The sequence below is a fragment of the Hetaerina americana genome, unplaced genomic scaffold, assembly GCF_022747635.1.
Source record: "Hetaerina americana unplaced genomic scaffold, ioHetAmer1.1.p SCAF_7, whole genome shotgun sequence".
In the NCBI taxonomy this organism is placed as follows: Eukaryota; Metazoa; Arthropoda; class Insecta; order Odonata; family Calopterygidae; genus Hetaerina; species Hetaerina americana.
Genome location: NW_027287316.1, coordinates 33294359 through 33316009, shown reverse-complemented (window position 1 = coordinate 33316009; position 21651 = coordinate 33294359). Strand labels below are relative to the sequence as shown.

Here is a 21651-nt window from a genome sequence, read left to right as displayed (position 1 = left end):
GTCGCGTTTAATAAATTTTACGGTGATGAAATGTCCGTGTATGAGTTGTCGGTTACGAGAATCCAGTTACGTAATGGACTTTAACGTGTGGACGCGCAACCGAATGATTCAAATAGTAATTCAGTTTGAATTTCAAAGAACTCGTGATATATACTTCCCTTTTTCAGTCAATGCATAAGATATTATGTCCTTAAGGTTGTTCCCTCCCTCCTTCAACAACCTCCCTCCTTCAGGCCCGGTTTTATAATATCTAGTTGAATCCAATGTGAACATTAACTTAACTTGGAGATCATGACAAATCCGATTTTATAAACAAAGAAAATTACTCATTAGTGAATGTGACCCTTGTAGCCGTAGTAATATCGTCTGTCAATTATTGAGCTATTTCACGGTGGGATTTGAACTTAGCTATCGGATAAACTGAGTGTTGGCCTTAACCGGAGGTTAAAGTTAACCTCCGATTTAACGAGACATTATGAAACCCGGTCACACTGAGAGACTCAGGGAAAGCTCTGGGATAAACTCTGTCTTTAAAAACATCGTCAACAATTCACTTTGTGTGATCTTCCTAAGTTTCGCATTTGCGAAGTAAATTAAAACCAGAAAGTGAGATATAAGGCGCAAATATATCATGTAACAATAGGTAACGACTCCTTACTATAATTAGCTTGGATACGAGGAATAAATCACAAAAAAATACGCGGAGAGGTGCCCTCATGGATGCGAAAAATTGGGACGACCACCGCATCGAGGCAAAGAAGCTTTCACAAGGCGAAGCATGTTGATGACAGGGACTTTGAGTAAGGATGCTAAGATACGATTAGTGAAAACTTTGATATGGAGTGTGGTTTTTGCGGTACGAAAGCAATTGTTCACACATAGCGTCACAAATCTATCCCCATGATAACATGGGAATGGATTTGTGACGCTTCCCGCTGTATGTTGCTCGTGAACATGATCAACGTATTTTTAAACGTACGCGATAGCGTAAATGAAGACACTCGATAACAAGCTAAAATGCATGGTGAGGTCAGGGAGTGGCCAACTATACTATAAAATATTTTTCAGTTTCGAAAAAGAAGCGATAATTTTTTCCCTTACACGTAACACACAGGAAGAAAGTTTGTAGGAGGGAGGATAGCGAAATGGTGAACGCGTGGGCGCTTACATAATAATTGCCTCTTCTTCGGAAAGGAAACTCCAGCGATTGTTTCGTGTGAGAGGAGACCCTGCCCGAGCTTGGGAAACGAACCGATCCCCTGAATCCTTGGAACGGAAGGCAGGGGAAGGAAAAGGACGAAGCGCGTCAAATCTAACCAAAAACTACTTCGACTTGAATCATTTCATGAGAAGGATTTGAGGGCATTGGGCTGACATGACTCTCCAGACACAAAGCATTACTTATCTCCTTCCCGCTCGACTCCTTTCATCAGTGTGGTTTCTTTAACATCCATCCCTTCCTGCCCCCAATTTCACCACTGATAGAACTAAACTTCCCCTCCCGGAAGTGTTTCCCTTTCCTTCCAGCATCTTCGGCACTTGCATTCGCCGCGAATCAAAATGCCTCTGAGCAAAAAAGTCTTTTATGTATCGCTAACGACCGAGGTGGTGAAAATTAAGTCCCGTTCTCATTTCGCACTCTTCACTTAAAAATAGAAACATTCGACGAAATGTGGACACAGATCGCTGTTTTGGATTTGCGAGTAACTTCCCGTGACTTCGGACGATAGGTAAAGGAAATATTTTTTTATCGGCGTTGTTATATCAACCATTAGTAAGGAGTTGGCCTTTCACTAAGGTCCCCAAACACAGGCGGGAAGTTAGGGGAGCATGGCTGCATACCAAGGCATGCACAACGATGAGAAACACGGGACTGCTGCGGAGAAATTACAGTTCGGCCCACACCAGCGTTTTCTCCCGTCCCGCCAAACTAACGAAATTGGCTTCTAAGGGACTGCTGCTCGTGTAAAATTGCATCGTTTCACAAGGTCGATAAGGGAGCTAGCAGGGTCTCACAAGAAGTGCCAATTCTATGCTATATTTCCCGGAGAATCGAGAATAAAAAACATAAGAAAGAAAGATTATACAGAGAAAACCGGAATACCGGATCACGATTGGGATCAAAAGGTGAGTCTGAAAGCTGTGCTTTATGAGATTAGTTCCCAATTTAATCTCGGGTTGAACCTTGTCTTAACAATAATCTACAATGATTTTTTATTAGATAAGTTGATGTCAAAATTCAATAAAGACTGATGGAAATCCGATTCCTGTTTTCCAATTTGAACTGTCAAAGGTATCTTTTGGTTAAAGAATGTATATGCAAATATTTTTCATTGGCAGAGCATTGAGGTCACTTTCTCAGCTAATTAAAACGTGACTAATTCAAGTGACACGTTAGGGCTTTTGTAGATTAATCCATTTCCATTTTGACCTATTTCTATTTTGACCTAGAAGTGACACACTTATAGGCCTTAGGCTATCTAGAAGTTTAACGTGTCGTGAGTCATGTCTCCTGAGGTTGCGATTTTCAAATGTAAGAGGGAAAATTTTTTCCTTATAAAGGCAGATTTTGCAGTAAATGTCCCTTAAATTAACTTCTAATTCAATTGCATCTTCTAGAGCTTCATAAGATGGAACATTTCTGAATAAATTATTAATGTCAAATTATACGCTAGCTTTCGGGGAATGACGTTTTCTTTCATATTACTTGCCATTCCTTGGTTTAAATTAGGTAAATTGTGTTAGGAACCGGCAGAGATTTTTGAAAGTGTTCTGAGACTACTGAATACAACGACTGTTGCTGACAGTATCATTAAAGAATTGTTAACTCTCTTGATTTTGTTTCACAAAATGACTTCGTTTTGAACTACGAGTACTTATCGTATTTATCAGAAGAAAGAAGGCTTAGTGATGGTATCGCCGATTTCTCTGTGCGCTTAAATATTTATGGATCGTCTTGAAAATGACCTTTTTAATTTGAGAAAATATTTGTTAAACTCTTTTCATTTATTGGTTTAGGTATGTAGGCAATATTTTAGTTTTATACCATGTTCCTGGTTGGCAGTTCAGGTTCATATTTTTACGAGACGAGAGATATTTTTACGAGGGAATAATATTCACCCTAAAATGCCATTACTAGTTAGCGACGAGATTGTGACCGCACTTAAGATCTAGAGTTATCAATTACCCTGGTGGATAGACATGTCTTTTCCATATTTCGTTAGCCTACCAATACTTATCATGTTAATCCTGCTGACTCGAGATATTGCTTTCATGAAAAGCTTTCGGCCTTTTTTTCGTGTACTCATCGCCTCTTTAATGTGCAGTTGTGTAAAGAGAAATTTAGTAGAAAAATTAATATAATAAAGCTATTTTCCTGTGGTAGTGATTATCCACCTTGTTTAATAGATTCACTCGTGGTTAAAAAGAAATGTTAAACCGCCTTTGACCTAATTATTCCACAGACCGTACCCCTAAAATAAAGATCAAAAGAATTAAGCTGAATCCAGTTTTTGGAAAATTCACCAATTGCATCGTTAAAAGAATTTCCATTGAAGAAACTGATGTATCATTTGAGACCACACTGAATGGAAGTAGACTGTAAAGTTCAATTTATACTCCTGTCACAATGACTACACCTCAGTCTGTACGTCAGTCAGGTGGCCATAAATTATAACTCAAGGATTAGAGAAAATTTAAGCGTATTTACAAATTATTGTCATGATGAAAAGAACAGTTCAACAAAACACTTTTTAAACTGTAAAACCACAACAGGGATTTTAATGCGAACATTTGACTTCCAACTAGCAAAAAGCGGGATCCTAGCATTATAGACCGTGGAGAAATTAAAAAAAAAACTTGTGCCCGTTGCCAATTAATATACGTTTCCCGCCTTTCGCACATTTTAACTAGAGTTACATACTCATCTCTTCCCCTCTGTTTTCTCCCTCCTTGTTCAGTGTAAAGGAGAGTTGCTGTCTCCTTTGCTACACATTAAAACTCTTATAGAGGGATTTTTTAACTTTGGTTTTGCAAAAGTCTCCAATTATAAACAATGGTTGTGAGTTCACCAAGAGACAGAAAAAAAATAAAACATTAATTTCGATGAACAAGCATTAACATGTTTGACGGTATTATTTTAAGTGTTTACTTATGCATGTTCTCTGCGAAAAAATATGCATACACACACATATATATGCACACATACGTATATTTTAAATGAAATATCATTATTGGTAATCTACTGGTTAAGGTAGGTTTTGAACTACAAAATAATTATCTTGTCTCCTAACAAAACACAACCCAACATCCTACTCTACAACAAATCCCCCTTCATCTCCGTGTACTTCCATTCCTCCCTTCATTCCGTCCAACATACCTGTCCTATTCCTGCCCCATCCCCGTTTGCATAACATTCTCTCATTTATCACAGTCTTTAGCATCCCATTGCCAATATATATACTTTGCATCCATTTTCCTGTCTCCTTTGTACTTCTCCTATCCAACCCCTCTCCTACCACACCATACCTATTAAATCCAGTATCCTACTCTATATCAGGTCCCTCTTCATCTCTGAGTACTTCCATCCTCCCTTCATCCCGTCCAACATCCCTATCCTGTTCCTGCCCTTTCCTCATTTGCCTAACATTCTCCCCTCTATTACAGTTTTCAACATCCCACTACCGATCAATGCGCCCTTCATCCATTTTTCCAGCCTCCAAAGGATTTTTTCCAGCAAACCCCTCTCTTCGCCCATCATACCAAGTACTTCCTCATTTGTTTTCCTATCTATCCACTTCACCTTTTCCATTCTTCTCCACAACCATTTTTCAAAATCCTCCAATTTACGCCTATCATCCTGCTTCAATGATCATGTTTCAGTGTCATACATAACTACGCTCCATAAAATCAATTCCCTCCTCCTTGTGAAAACCTCTGCCTGGTGCAATTCTTATTACGTCCCTAATTTGACCATGTTGGTTCCAAACACTTCCGAGATACTTAAATTGTTCCACCTGCTCTAGTTTTTGCCCTCTTATTTTAATGTTAAGCTTAGTCTTTGCCTTTCTAGAAAAACGCATTACCTTCGTTTTATTAAGTTCGTGCGCCCGTATAGTCCCCGAGTTTGCCACCTCTCTTAATTCACGTCAAATCAATCAATAGAATCGGAAAAGAGACGAAAATACTGCCTTGTGAGATGCCGAAATACGAGGGCGATTCGAAAAGAAGGTCCCTCCTTTTTTTTAATGAAAAATCAAATTTATTTTGCTTTTAATCAGCTTTGCACTCATTGTTGGAGAGGTTGAGCATTTAGCTATTTTTCTACATAGTCGCCTTGACGATCAATCACTTTTTGCATCCTTGTAAGCAGCTTTTTAATAACGGTGTCGTACCTTTCTCCCACCGCGTCGCGAAGCCAACTGACGACTGTTTCTCCGATATAAATTCATCGCCATTTATTGGAAGTGTACGGGGAGAAGTGTATGGGCATCAAAAACGTGCGGAAGTGGAGCAGGGAGTTTTTCGATGGCCGGGAAAACGTCCATGATGAGCAGCGGTCGGGGCGGCCGAGTTTGCCGCAATCAGCGGCTCCAATTGAAAAGATGGTGCGCAATAACCGGGGAATTACCCTTCATGAGATAAAGGAAGGCCTAAATGAAGAGAGTGGCTACATCGCCGTGCAGAATATTTTGTCGGAGGTCCTCGGTTACAACAAGGTGTCTCATCAAAGGAGTGTGTTTGCATCATGACAATGCACGTCCACATGTGTCACATCAAGCGACCACCCTCCTCAATGAATTCGACTGGGATATCATCGACCACCCTCCTTACAGCCCGAAAGTTGCCCTCAGCGACTACCGCTTCTTTCCCGCTCTCAAAAAACACCCTGGAGGACAGAAATTCAAGTCGAACGAGGAAGTGCAAGAAGCAGTGGTCAGTTGGCTTCGTGACGCGGCGGGAGAAAGGTAAGACGCCGGTATTAAAAAGCTGATTACAAGGATGCAAAAAGTGATTGATCGTCTAGGTGACTATGTAGAAAAATAGCTAAATGCTCAACCTTTCCAACGATGAGCACAAAGCTGAGAATAAATATGATTTCATTAAAAAGAAGAAGGGACCTTACTTTTCGAATCTCCCTCGTATAACAGGGACGAGGCGTTGGGAAATGGGAATTACGACGCATTCGAGATGGTTAGTTGGATTCAATACGTGCGATAAAATCTTTCTTTTTTGCGAATAATTTGCGAGTCTTTGTCTACACCTCAAATAGCAGAGAGAATTAGACAAAAGAAAAATGGATCCAAGAAATTCAGCCTGTATTTAATCTGAGTACACCTGCATAACAAATGTAATTTACATGTTTATTCATTCTTTTGTTTATTTGTCACTCCCCCCCCCAGAATTTTATTTTTTACCCTATTGAGGGTATTTACCCCAGTTCCATGACCACTGCAGTTGAGTAAACAAGTCCTTCCTCTCACCCAACTGCTATTAGTGAGGACGATGGATAACACTTTTTTCCTTGTCTCCTGTATGGTGCAAATTATTACTGTAGCTAACCTACCGGTTTAGGTGGGTTTAGGATGGACCCAACAACCAAATATTTCTCTTGTCTCTTCCAACTCCTGTTCCTACAAACCCAACCAAACATCCTACTCTACAATAAGATCCCTCTTCATCTCCACAGACTTCCTTCCTCCCTTCATTCCGTCCAACATCCCTATCCTATTCCTGCTCCTTCCTCGTTTGCCTAACAATCTCCCCTCTGTCACAGTCTTCAACATCCTATTGCTAATCAATATGCTCTGCATTCATTTCTCCGGCCTCATGATTTATCCTAACAATCCCCTCTCCTCGCCCACCATACTAGCACTTCCTCATTTGTTTTCCTTTCTGTCCACTTCACCTTCTCCATCCATCCTTCTTCACAACCACATTTCAAAAGCCTAAAATTTATGCCTGAGGTTTTTTGAGGTTTTGACAAACCTTTTCTTAACACCCTTACTCAACATAACTGTCATCAATTCTCTCCTCGTTGTGAAAGCTTCTTTACCTAATGCATTTCTTCTCCTTATGCCCCTATTAATTTAACCCTGTTGGTGCAAAATACTTCTGAGATACATAAACTGTTCCACCTGCTCTAGTTATTATGTCTTGAAAAAATCTTTGGCTACAGTTTAACGTAAGCCTAAACATTTATAGTTCCACTGCATCCAATAATTATTTCAGAACATAATTATACTCTATAGATAATTATTAAAGTTTCACAAATTAAATTACCTTTTTGTGACCAGATTTGCTATTAATTTGCTCAGTTTTTATACTCATGCCTTTGCCTAATAACTATAGGTCTATTATACATGTCTTAATCTTTGAATTAGACAAAGTTTGAAGGATATACTGATTTTCTCTCACTTTTGAAGCCATAAATTCAGAAAATTCAGTGGCATTACTACACTTATTTAGTCTCAATCTGTTCTCTGTGGGTATTTGAATTAATCTACAATGTTTGCGTTCTCCCTTAGCCATTTCTATTGTTAAGTATTCTCTTGATGGTGTTCATCCGGAGTGTAAAACACTAAAAAAGATAAATATATTCTTAAATTTTACTATTTATATATCCTTAGGTGCTGCTTTTCAAATATTCCTGACCTGGAAAGCTCAACCTTCCTGTGGGACCCAGAGCTGCTGCTGTATTTGGATATTCTAAAAGAATGGCCACCATAGTTAGAATTAATATTCTGGTAAGATATTTAGTGATCATTAATGAGTCATACTACCAGTTGTATGTGAGGTACAAAAAATAATTACTTCTGCTGCAATTTCTTACCATTATTAATGCAATATTTTTGTCATATATTGAGTACATCATCAGTGTTTCAATACTAAGATTGGTTAATATCGATCTTCCATTCTTCTCTATATAGTGTTGATTTGCGCATCCCTTGATGGCTTTTTTTTACATTCTCCTAATTTGTCCAATAAATTTGTCTCTTGATCTTTCTAGTGAGATCTTCCCTTCCATTTTCCCTATTATCTTCCTGAATAATATATTATGCCCCATGGTGTGTCCATCCAATCCATCCAGTTATTCTTTGCCATAAAGTTCTCTATATTGTTCTTTCCTCTCCTGCTCTTCTTAATGCTTTCTTATTCTCCAATTTGTCTCTTCATTCAATCTTCAGCATTCTACTCCAGAACCATATTTTAATGGCTTCAATTCTTTGCTGGTCCACTTTTACAAAGTTATGTCTGATTTGTTGAGTGATATACTCAATGAGTGGGTCAAGGTAGTCCAGGGGGTAGAGCTTTGGAATACTGACCAGAGGGTCCCTGGTTCGACTCCTGGACAAGTCTCTGGGCACCTGTAACTCCATCCAAGCTATGTGATTTTTTGGGTACCACATCTTCCTTGGAAACCATAACCAGCACAGGGAAAGGAACTGGCCCCCCTATCCTTATGTGTGGATTTCACACGCCATTGGGCTTAGTACTGATAGTACTTGGTACTTGTTCTCAGCTTGAGCTATTCTTCCTTGATTCCTTCTTCCAAGTTATACAGCTTACAAAGTAGATTGAGGATTCCATTTACTCTTGTTTTACTCCTTGAATTGTGATATCTGGCATTCTTGACCTTCTTGAACTCTTGTATGACTTGGTTCCATAACTTTCAATGAAGGGTTTCCTCTGTTTCATTTTCTAGATTCTTGTATTTTCTTCTTGCCTCCCTGAGGTCTCTTATTTGAGTAGTTATCCATGGCTGCTTAGTTTTACCACCTTACTCACAAGTTGCTTATCTGCTACTTTGGTTATGACACTCTTAAGGAGTGTATATTAAGCGTTATATTGCAATAAATTATTGCTCGATTTCATTAATTTAAACAATCATTTACATTGTCATTTATTTGAACAGTCATGAAGAACCAGAGTACCTGATGAACCATAGCTACAAAAATGTATAACTTTTGCATTACCTATTTGACATTACCAGTTTAATTGCTAGGGGTATTATGTCAATCAGATATAAAAGGCAAAAATATGCATTTGCTATCTCAAGAGTCATTCCAATTGCACATAAATATGAGTTGTAACACAGATAATTAGATACTCTGAAAGTTATCTAAATTGAAGGGTACAATAATGGTTGTCTCATTAACCATCGTGAAAAAAATTTATGAGGGAGAGCATTGATTTTTCAGGATTATAACAATGATTTAAAAGAATCTATTCCACAGCATTTTTGTTTGAATACAGTAGCTTTAATGCATGATGCACACGAATTAGATTTCATATTATTTAAAATCCTATATAAGATATACATATATCATTTTTTTACAGGGACTGCTAGTGCTGAGTTTTTTGGAGGTTGCTGTACCATTTAATTTGGACAGTCAATACCCTATTGTGTTTGAGGACCCCACTGTGCATCCCACACGTGAGACATATTTTGGTTACAGTGTGCTCTTGTATGGTTCACTAAACACTAAATCTTGGTGAGTATTTAGTCAGTCTCTCTTCCTCTTTAACTTCTGTATGCATAACATAATCATCCAATTATACTCTTTATTCTGTTTACTATGCCATCACTTCCAACCACTACCTTGCCTTCCTGACATTAGATGCCACACCTTTACCCTTGGCACCTCAAAACGCTCACCAAAAACCCATAGGTTTTAAGTATGACCAAGGCTTCTAGGATCAGAAAAATATTTCTCAACTCCAGCTCCAGTAATTTACTCTACATATGAGAGTGTGCTGCTCACAAATTAAACCCATCTACCACACACCCTAACTGTCCCCGAGATATCTTTGCTTAAAAAGAGGGTGAATGTCTTATACAAGAACATAAGGCAACAAAGGATGGGGAAGGAATAGGATAGGGATGTTTGGTGGAATGAAGGGAGGAAGTATGCAGAATTGAAGAGGAGCTTATGGTAGTGTTGGATGTCACATTGTGTTTTGTTTGGAGAGGCATGGGAGTTATCATTATACCATGGTGCAGCTTATGTCCACTCAAATCCTAACTTAACCAGTAGGATACCAAATAATGATATTATATCAATAATGTTACTTAATTACTGCAATATTAAATAGTTAATTCAGCTGTAGTTCAAATCCACATTTCAAAATTATTGAATTAAAAACTTATTAAATATTAAAATACAAGCTTGAAAAATATTAATAATTTTTATCTATTTATATTTCATTAAAATGAAGGTTATGCTTTGTTATGGCTTAGGCAATTGATTATTATTTTATAAAATGACTCTGTCACAGGATTATGGTTGGAGCACCCAGGGCAAATTCCACGTATGAAAGACATCTAAATGTAAATGAGCCTGGTGTGGTCTACAGGTGCCCATTTTGGCCTCCACAGAAATGTGAACCATTACTACTCGATAAAACAGGTAATGTGTCAGTTAATGAAAGAATTAATAATGAGTGAAGTTTTTTTGTGCATAATCAATTTAGAGAGCATGGACCTTTTAAATTGCAAAATGCCTCATGACCTAAATTTTGTTCCAGGGAATGATAAATACAAATACAGGAGAATGTTCTTCTGGGACTTGAAAGATGGAGCTTGGATTGGAGCAGCTATGGATGTCCAGCCAGGACCTAACGGTCGTGTTGTTGTAAGAATTGCATTTTATGTAGCAGGAGTTCCTACTTTATGTCAATAGATACATGCCCAAAAGTTTCATATTCTTAAAAAATCCATTAATTGGATCTGGTTTTTGCGATCACTTTAATGATGCAGGTTTTGGCTTTTTTGTATGTTTGGAGAAAAATTGGAAAAGTAGATACCATCAGAATATTTAATAATAATTTCAAAACAGACATTATAGAACACTGAAAGAGCATTAAATGAGCCAGAAAGTTGTGACATATTGTTCAAACTCATGTACAATGTGTCACCATCTAATATTCTCATATAATTTTAAAATTGAAGTATGGGAAAAACTCTTACAATGTTAAATCATTTCAGAATTGATATGTTTTAATCAAAGAAAATATATTTATTCAAATGTTTATGGTAGCTAACATCATCAATTTTCTTGAGAAAATTGTGAAATGCCACAAAAGGTTATATGCTGTAAACACTCGCTAATCTGGTGGTCCGATGCATAATCCTGGCTGAGTCTGACCATGTGGAGGCTGATAAGGAGGTGATGAGGGGTAGCAATGCCTCTATGATGGGTTCTACCACAAAAAGACAAATTACTTGCAAGTTCCCAATACTTTTGTTGGAAATAATTTTATAATATTTCAATGGGTAAGCTTATTTTTCAAATGCAACATCAATGCAATGGTAATTTCAATGCAACATCAATGCAATGTCAATTTCAATGCAAACATCAAAGCTTAACTTATCTGTCAAAACTTCCAAATTTTACATGAATTTTGCTAAAAATTGCTTGTGCATTAGGATTGAATATCCTGGTGCTACTATCTCTGAATTTACTTGGTACAGGTAATATTTGAGACACTTTGCCTCATGTCAGGAGGCTAGTGGAATAGATTTCTTCTTCTTTTACCAATTTTTACATAATTCCAAAATCACCTGGTTAGAGTATGACATGAGGTTTGGATATGGGGGCTGGGTGTGTGTGTGAGAGAAGAGAGGGGGTGGTTCCAGTGTTTAGGGTGAAACCTCCAAGGAGTGCCATGATGCAGCATTGCAGGGTAATTGGTGTAAGTTAGTTCTCATATCTCAAAAATGCCTTGTGCAGGTTTGTGTGGGTCATCTGAAAACTTTTTGACCTCAACATGAAGATGGCAGTACTCTTAAACAAAAGTTGGAGAATGCATTTTAGTATGGGTTGAAAAGGACTCACCAAAATTTCAGCCATTTTGGACCCTCAGTTGTTGTTTGACAATCGTTTAGATGAGTCATTTTAATGGTTTGGGTGAAAATGGAAAAAATTGAGTATCTAGCTGTCATTGAATATTTGTCTTTGAAAGGCAGTGTGCATATGCTGTGTACGAGGATTCTAAAGCATCATTTACAACCATGAAATTTGTAGCAACTGAATGTAAATGTGGCCGTACAAGCTTGACTTGATGTTGAGTGTTTGGGACAGCCAAAAACTGCGACAACCACCGATAACAAGGAAAAATTCACCAAATGGTACTGCATGACTATCAAATTAAGGTTAGAGATATAGCAGAGGCTATGGGCATAGAAGGAATGTATTTATCACATAGTGACTGAGGAATTGAACATGTGTATAATATCCTCACCTTGGGTGACATACCTGTAGTATTTGCTCACTTTTTACCAAAAATGCATTCAAATGAAAATTTCAAAGACCCTGTTGGAGTAGTTCAAGCATAGCGAGTCAGATTTTTTGCATTGATTCATAAATGTAGATGAAGCTTGAATCCACCATTACTCTACTAAAATGAAAGAGCAGTGGAAACAATGGACTGCAAAGGGAGAACCTGCTCCAAAAAAGGCAAAGATGGTCCCATTGGCTGGAAAGATGATGGCAACTACTTTTTGGGATAGTCACAGAATTGTGTTCATTGATTATCTTCAAAAAGGTGAAACAATAATGGTAGAGTATGGCACATCATCACTTGACAAGCTGAAGTCAGAAATTGCAAGAAAACGACCGTATTTGAAGAAGAAGAAAGTACTTTTCCACCAAGAAATTCCACCTGCCCATACTTTGGAGGTGACCACCATGGCAAAAATTCATTAATTGCACTCCAAATTGGTTGACCACTCACCATATCCATCAGATCTGGCCCCCATTGACTTTTTCCCTTTTTCCTAACTTTTTTTAGTGTTCACCTGGAGGAGAGAGATTTTCATCGGACAGGTTTTTTCGCGTACATAAATGCCTATTTTTCGGAGAAAGATGTCAACTACTATTTGGAAGGGTTAAAAAAAATTAAAGAATCACTGAAAAAATGTATACACTTAAAAGAAGACGATGATAAAAAATAAAAATATATTTGTAGAATAAAATGTCTCGTTTATTTGTTTGGTCAGAGACTACCCACGTATGGCTAAGCTCAAGAGGCTTGAGCTTGCAGAGGGATGTCCATTGAGATAGACAGATATGTCCAAAGAGGGATGAAGAATGAAGCGGGAATTTTTGACACTACTAGAATTAAAATATGCCACATCATATGTAATGACCGTTGCATGTTGGTGTAAGAAGCTATTCAAATGCTAAGATCATTTTTATCTTTCTCTACAAAAAATACTTCCCAGCTAATTTTTTAAATGGAATTATTTGAACTTATTCTCATATTTCAGGTATGTGGCCCAAGGTGGACAAACCAATACTATATATATGAACGAGAGGAGTTTTTCATATTGGGAGTATGTTACTGGTTTGAGGCAGAAGATGATGTCATTGATGGAAAAGCTGTGAAGTTGTTACCTCTATTAAATGATGGTAATCTGAGAATTTTTGATTGATTTTTCTCAAGTAAATAATCTACTAAATGAGCTTAAAAAATATGACTTCTGATACAGTAAACCTCTACATAGCAAGACGGTTACATTCTTTGAAACTCCATGTCTTGGGAAATGGCACTATTGGATTAGCAAATTAAATAGTGGGTACAGTGAGTTATATTCTTGTATTGGAAACTCTTTGATATAGCAATAGCTTGGATACAGAAGTATACAGTATACCTGTATATATTTCATAAACATGCAATAACCTACCAGCAGAAAATAATTCAGCATTTAAACTTATGTAAATGTGTTAATTTTTTTTATGCTTCTTTGAAATAGATGGTGTATTTGAATACCTTAGAATTTTCATCTGCATTTTGCCACATATGAATTATCTAGTATTAATAGAGCCTAATATTTTATGTGCTAGAATACATATTGAGGCATATAGCAGGCATTCAAATGCACATATGTAAAACTAAATTTAAAAAAAGTCACGTAAAGAATATTTAATATCAGTCTCGACAAACCTTATGTTGATACGTAGTATATTTTGCCTGAAAAATATTCTTTGCATTTCAGATCGAGTAGTCAAGGTTAGGAGAGTGAATACAATTTTTGATTTTGGAGTTGGACAATGTGGAATATCAGCACATATGCCTTTGAAGAAAGGAAATGAGGTAGGTGTTTTATGCAGTTAACTAAAATTACCAAGAAAAGAGTTGAATCAGTTATTGAGTAGTCTACACAATTTTTAACCTATCTGACATGAAATTTCAAACCCTCCCAGGTTATATGGGTTGGGAGGTAATCCAGATTAGTCAAAATATGACTTCCTTGGTTTTGACACCTGTGATCCCATTCAATTCCAATTTACCCCCTTATCCTTGTAAATGATTGATTTCTGATGACTTCAAATGACTTCACACGATAGAATAGAGTCCCTAAGTACATAATAATCCCATTTAATTATGAAATAAATTATTTAATGAAAATATATTACAGATTCCTTAAAAAAATCAACTATTTAATAATCCCCAACGAACTTTGAACAGGACAATAGTAATCATACTCAGGGCTATTATCCCATTTACATTATCTATATTCATGCATTAAGATAGCAAATAAATCAAGTTTTTATTTAAATAAATGAGAGCTAACTTGAGAAAAATGGCATTAGTTTTCCTTGGTAATTTTTAGTTGTAATCATGCAATGCATCATCGCTACTGCTCTCTGGCATACCTAAATGTTATTATTCATCAAATTTATTCATGCATATAATTAATAGGTGTTGCTAAGATATTTAAGAATATTACAGTTGAAGTTGTTTGCAACACAATTTGATTAGGGGCACCAGAATTCCGCTTGACCGCAGGCTTCAACAAAGGAATGCAGTTGATAACAAAGGTATCATTTGGCGGCAATGCAAAGCACCTAATCCAGCCAACCCCACTGCACAATTTCTCAGTATAAGGATATGTGGGGGCATTTCCCAATATCAAAAGAACTTATATTTCTTCCATTGGAATAACAAGAATTTAGTTTTTATATTTCTTCCCTTCACAGGGAAAATGACTGTGAAATCAGTCTGTAGTGATAACTCCAGTTAACCATGCATTTGCTGGATTCTGTATAAGTGCGGAGAGGCATAGCACTCCCTAGACTTCAAGGTTATTAACATTTTAGCAAAGCAACACTCTTCAAATTGTGGCTGCCATCTGAATTGTACATGGAAGTGTTATTCTATATTTTGCACTAATACCAACTTACAATTCTGTGAATGACCCAATAAGGTTGCATACCTTGCAAAAAAATTATTATATTTTTGCACATTTGGTTGAGTCTTTTTGTATGCTTTACACTCCACACTATGATCCTCTCTCAACCCTTTTAGATTATAAATAGACCACAATTAATGCAGTCACTGATAATTAATAATCAAATTTTCACATTTTAAGTTTGCAAATGTGAATAAATAAAAGTGGCCTGGCATGATATCAATATATTAGAGCATTGGTCGGATGTAAATGTAATGTAAATAGATAGATTATGCAATTTTCCAGAAAGAGAAAGGCTAATGTTAACATTAAATTAGGAGGGAAAAAACTAGGACAGTATCTCAAAAGTATTTTGGACCAAAATGGTCAAAGTAGTGGGGACGTAAGGAGAAGAATTGCACTAGGCAAAGAGACTTTCACAAGGAGGAGGGAGTTGATGACAGAGACATTGAGTAAGGATGTTATGAAAAGGCTCGTGAATACTTTGATATCAAGCATGGTTATTTACAGTACGGAAACATGATCTCTGAAGGATGATGGGTGTAAATTAGAGGCTTTGGAAATGTGGGAGTGGAGAAGGATTGAGAACGTAAAATCGACCAAAATGAAAATAAATGAGGAAGTGCTAGTATGGTGGGAGAGGGGAGGGGATTGTTGGGAGAAATCCTAAGGAGGCAGGGAAAATGGATGAAGGGCATATTGATTGGCAGTGGGATGTTGAAGACTGTAATGGAGGGGAGAATGTTAGGTAAATGAGGAAAGAGTAAGAACAGGATAGGGATGTTGGACGGGATGAAGGGAGGAAGGAAGTACACTAGAGATGAAGAGGGACTTGCTGCAGAGTAGGAGGTTGGGTTGTGTTTTGCTAGGAGAAACAAAACATTTATTTAGCACTCATGTCAATCTAAAACCTACCTTAACTGGTAGATAATTTAATAATAATAATTACATAAATCAGATGGAATATTGCATAAGAACCATATAAGATAAATGACCCACTTTCAAGCAAGCAATGATGAAACCAAAACTGCCAACATCTACTAAATTAGAAGTCATAGTTTATGACCATAAAAGCCATATGCAATATCAAGTGCAAATTTTCCATTGCTAAGGTTCATTATTATAGATTGCGCCGTGGTGTATATTGGCAAAAAAGCTTTTAAATTACCCTCATTTCTAAATAATTTCACGTAATTGAACTACATAACTGCCTTTAACATCAGTTCCTTATTTCAATAAAAGTTCCCATGCAAAAATAATATAATGGGTTTTATTACCCTTCACAAGTCCTTGCAAATATTTTAAATACATTCAACGACTCCCAACAATGGAATTATCTGACTGACGTGAGTGCATTTTATCACAACTTGTATAATGACTACTGTTATGAATTAGTTTTATATATGGAGTATCTTCCTTCATGCTAAATTGTTCATTATTTACACATTCTTCCTGGTCTACATTGAGTGTGTTCACAAAACCTTATCCATTGAGAATGGTGGTCACTTCATTTCCCACTGGAAATTTCAATTTTCTGTTACTTAGATCCTAACTGTATTCCAAGGTATGATTAGATTGCATTATTTACACAAAGTAGTTTTAGTCCTGTAAAGGCAGAAACTGTGCACAACATGTTAGGGGGTCACAGGATGGACTAATTTGGAGCTGCAGTAATGCATGATTCCGCCCATCAAAAGAGAAGGTATCCATATGATATCCATCATCACAGTGCTTCCATCCTAAGATTGGTTTACTGCAGCCCTCCTTCTTCTCTATTTAGTGTTAATTGTTTTATTTACTTGTCTCTTCAACTTCCTTGTGGGTTCTTCCCTTCAAATTCCTCCCCTATTATGTATAAAAGTAACCCATATCACCTCAAAGTATGACCAATCCATTTGGCTCTTCTTTACCTTAAAGTTCTCCGCATGATCATCTTCTCTTCTATTTCCATCTTAAAATATAATTTGTTAGCACTGACGCAGTCAAATTTTAGATTATACATAATTTACTACTGTTTCAGAATTACACATCCTTATAAGATATAGGTATTTTATATTTTCGGATGGAGAATTTTGGGAAATCAAGATTCTTGGAATTCAGAATTGCATAGAAATAGATATCAATAGTACTTTTTGTTCAATATTTGAACTTTTATCTAAGTAGCATGTCTTTAGAGGAATGATGCTTTATTTCAGGATAGATGTGATATGATGTCTCTTTTCAAATCCAGGTAGGTGAACAGACTTATACTTATTAGATTTGTAAGCCACAAGAATGAATATTTTTTTACTGTTTTTATGAAATCACTCTGCAAGAGGCATTGCAGTTAAAATGTAGCCATATTGTAGTTAGTTACCTGCCATTGTTTCTGCAGGTATGAGAAATACCAGAAATTAAAAAGATTCTGAAGTATTCTGTGTCAGGGCTTTAAAATTCTTTTGTGTTGTTTATTTTCCAAAATTTGGATTTTAACTAAGGTGAATAATGGATTAAGTGTTGCCTGAATATAATCTAGCATGCAGGTTTTTTTCTTTCAAATTGTATCCTTACTTAATTTGGATTTTAACTAAGGTGAATAATGGATTAAGTGTTGCCTGAATATAATCTAGCATGCAGGTTTTTTTCTTTCAAATTGTATCCTTCAGTAGGAATTTAAATAAAGGAAATATGAGAATGTGAGCCCTATGAGTTTAGTTTTCCTTTTCTCTGCCATGAAAAGCAGTTTGCACAATCATATGAAATCCATCTTCCTCTCATTGCCTCCATCAAATACTGGGCTCATTTTACAAATGAAATGACCTTTAAATTTTTAATTTACTATGATTTTGGGATCCTAAGGACCCCAGTGGAAACTAGTACATACCTATTATCTGAAATATTTCTATTTTATTGAATGTAATGTAAAACAAAGAGGCTCAGGCCATTTGAGATTTCATTGAAACTTGGCACCCATACTTTTTCTGAACTCCATGATCACCATTTGGGTATAGAAATTCTATAATTATGAGAGAATTATGATAACATATTAACAAAATAAAGCAGATCTTATGACACACAGTGGAATCATGATACTACAAGAGCTCATAAACCCAACAAATCACTCGCAATATCGAGTTATTGCTATTATCAATTGATTCAATGATCACTTGGATAAACTAATTCCATGATTTTTCAGGTTATTTTCAGGTATTGTCAGGTCAGGTTGTTGTAATTGCGGGTATTGTATATCATATGTGCAATGGAGCCTTGCTTAACAAGCACCTCGCATAGCGAGTAATTTGCATAATTAGCAAAAACATTTTCACCAAAACTGACTAATTTGACAAGCAACATTTTGTATAATGAGTGATGAAGAGAGGTGAATTCCTGGAATGATTGCATGCCAGCTACTTCAGTTTGTGTTTAGCACTATTTCTGCTAGCATCTTAGTGTCACTAGTGATCACGCATTTTTCCAAACTTGAGTTCAGGCATCATTTGTGATTTTTTTGTGCAGAGCTATTTGTGATATTTTGGGTGTAGTTTTGAAAATGCCCCCAAATAAATCCACAAGAAGACAGCCATGAGAGAATAAAAATAACAATAGAAATGAAAATTAAAATCATTGCAAAGCAAGAACATGGTATAAACATGCCTGATCTAACACACACATACAATGGGTCAACATAAAAAATTTGCATTTTCTCCTATGATAAGGAGACAGATGTGTCAAAGATAGTGACAAGAATATATACACAATGGTTACCGATTCTCAACAGTGTTGAAAGATTACTTTTATTACCCTTTATGAGTAAGATTATGGGATGAATTATGCTTGCTGTGCAAGGTTCCACTGAATAAAGATGTCAAACCAGGAAAGTATTAATATTAACTAATCATACATTTTTATGATTTTGCAGAATTTAATGCATGCATCGCCATGCAGTAAATATATGCATAGAAATCTTTCGTGGTTGGTCTTGATGGCTGCTCTAGTTTGACAATTTGAACATGGAACATCATTGGCTTGAGACTTATGGAGTCATTGGTTACACGTCAAAAACCAGAATGGATTGAGGATGTAATCTAATGATGCAAAGACTGAAAATTTTGGTATTTATCTATTCATTAAAAGTAATTTTTCTTGTCAATACAGTGAAACCTTGCTTCCCAAGAATGATTCCTTTCAGAATATTACTTGTAATGCAAAACATTCATCAAGTGAAACAATTTTTCCCAAATAAATTAATGTAAAAAATCCTAATGAATTCCATGCCAAAAAATTAATTATGTATTAGTTTATTCAAAGGAAATTATATGTACATTTTATAGGATTGTGAATCGTCTTCATTTTTTCCACTATTGCGGTATGTGAATTCAATTGGAATAAAAAACAAATCACATTTAGCTGCTCTTTTGGACTCTACATTCCACTGAATGCTTGTGGATTTTCTGAATGGTAAAAAAGCAGCAGTTTAATTTTAAAATCCCTACTTGAATCGGAACAAAATAGCAATGTTGGTGAGATGGTATTATATTGGCTTGGCAAGGTTACGCAATCTCCTCTGCTATTTTATTGGTTTTCTTTTGTATCTTTTTCTAAAAGAGACTGTTTCGTCTCAATCGAAAACCTGTTGCAATGGGTAACGCTTGGAATCAATGAGCTCTTTGAAGTTGCTGATGAAGTTCTCTGCTGCCTTTGTGCCAGAGCCTTCTGCTTCACCATACCTCACATTGATGTGGATGCTGATTCTTCTCTAAAATTTATTGAATCACCCATGACTTTCCCAAGTACTTCTTTTTCGGACATTGATGATCCTAGTGTCTTCGTGAAAATCACATCGCCTTCTCACAAAGGATATTCTCAATAATAGTGTCACATTGCAATAGCTTTTTGTTTAACCATATGGAAACCGCCTTTCAACACTGTTGAAGATACGTAACCATTGCATAGAATTTCTTGACACTCCCTCTGAAGATCTATCTCCTTAATCTTGTCCTTGTTTCTGTGGATAGTGCAAATCTCCGATGTAGACCTATTGTATGAGTGTGGTGTTAGACCAGCCATAATAACACCTCATTCTTGCTTTTAAATGATCATATTTTCATTTCTACTGTTATTTTTACTCTCTTATGGCTGTCTTTTTGTGGATTTTTCTTCAAGGACATTTTTAAAACTATGCACAAAATATAATTGAATTTAAAAAGCAAGAACTATGTCATTTGAGTGCCAGAGATTTTCCATGTGCTCCAAATGCAAAATATCATATTTTCCTGCTAATATGATGCTTGGCAAGGGAAAAATTAAAAAATCAAATGGAGTAAATTGTAGTGTCAGAGAATGAAATACAAGAAAGTTAAAGGTCCTTTAGAAACATAGCAAAAGGTTGTATTCTTTGGAAACAATTATCTTAGAAATAACAATAAAACTCTCACATAAAATAAACAAAATTTTATTAAATATAGTTTATGACATTATGAGGTGGATTTGATTTATGGACCTTGGGATGATAGACTAGAATGTCACAACTAAGGCGAATGGAAATAACTAATATGATCAATTGTATAATTGCCTCAGTGATTAATCATGATATTCTCATGACCTATAGGTTGGCTACACCCAAATGTGGGTATTTCTGTGTTCAGGGGAATATGACTGCCAAGTTTCAATGAATTCTTTCACCTGTCAACCTGCTCCTCCCAGTAAGTATCCTTAGTATAAAGACTGAAAATAATTTATATCTTCTTAAAAAATGGTAATAGAGTTAATTCTTTTTAATAGAAGTGTGAAATCGGAGTATGATACACATTTTTTCCATTTTCCTAAATATGTATGCAAAAAAGTGTCCTGTCAATCAAAATGAGACCACTCAATAAATATATCACTTTAAAAACAGTTTACTGAGAGATGAGGTTTGTTAACAGCAAACTTTTACCAATACTATGACTGCCATCTCTTGGATTTGCTAAGGAGCTATTGGACGGCCCATGTAACAGCTGGAGTGGAAAAGTCTAATCAGTGTTCTTATATGTCTTTCCCATGAAAGGTAGTTGTTGATTTCAGTTCAAAGGACTTTTTTGAGGTCATGTGAGGAAATCATTTTTCCCATATTCATTATGAAAGTCCTTTTGTTCTTATTGGCAAAGTAAATTAGTTGTTATTGTTCTGCATTCAGGTTTATAAGTTGTCCTTGCACAAAGTAAGAATTGATCCACCGCTGAATTGCTAAAGGATATTCATTCCAGTATTAAGAGATCAAGGAAAAAACATTGGTATAATCAACCCCAATAGGTTCAAAACCATAATAGAACTAATCCTGCCAATCAAGTCATAAATGTATACTAGAAAAAGTACTGGGCATAGAACAGAACCCAGGGAATTCCATATTTGAAAGAATGTAAGATGCACCAAAATTATTGTTAAAAAAATTACCCACATCTTCATGTGAAGGCTCAAACTCCATGTTTAAAAATTCA

At 36.1% G+C, this 21651-nt stretch overlaps 1 protein-coding gene across 1 annotated transcript in view; it reads left to right on the top strand.

Annotated features, from left to right (window-relative positions):
- LOC139696623 (integrin alpha-PS4-like) overlaps positions 1-21651 on the top strand; it is a 39060-nt gene that overhangs the window by 2616 nt on the left and 14793 nt on the right. The window contains exons 2-7 of the mRNA XM_071595431.1: positions 7629-7745; positions 9340-9494; positions 10279-10409; positions 10528-10634; positions 13271-13412; positions 14000-14097. Of these exons, the coding sequence (XP_071451532.1) occupies positions 7716-7745; positions 9340-9494; positions 10279-10409; positions 10528-10634; positions 13271-13412; positions 14000-14097 (663 nt within the window). The 5' untranslated portion in view covers positions 7629-7715. The remainder of the gene's footprint in view (positions 1-7628; positions 7746-9339; positions 9495-10278; positions 10410-10527; positions 10635-13270; positions 13413-13999; positions 14098-21651) is intronic.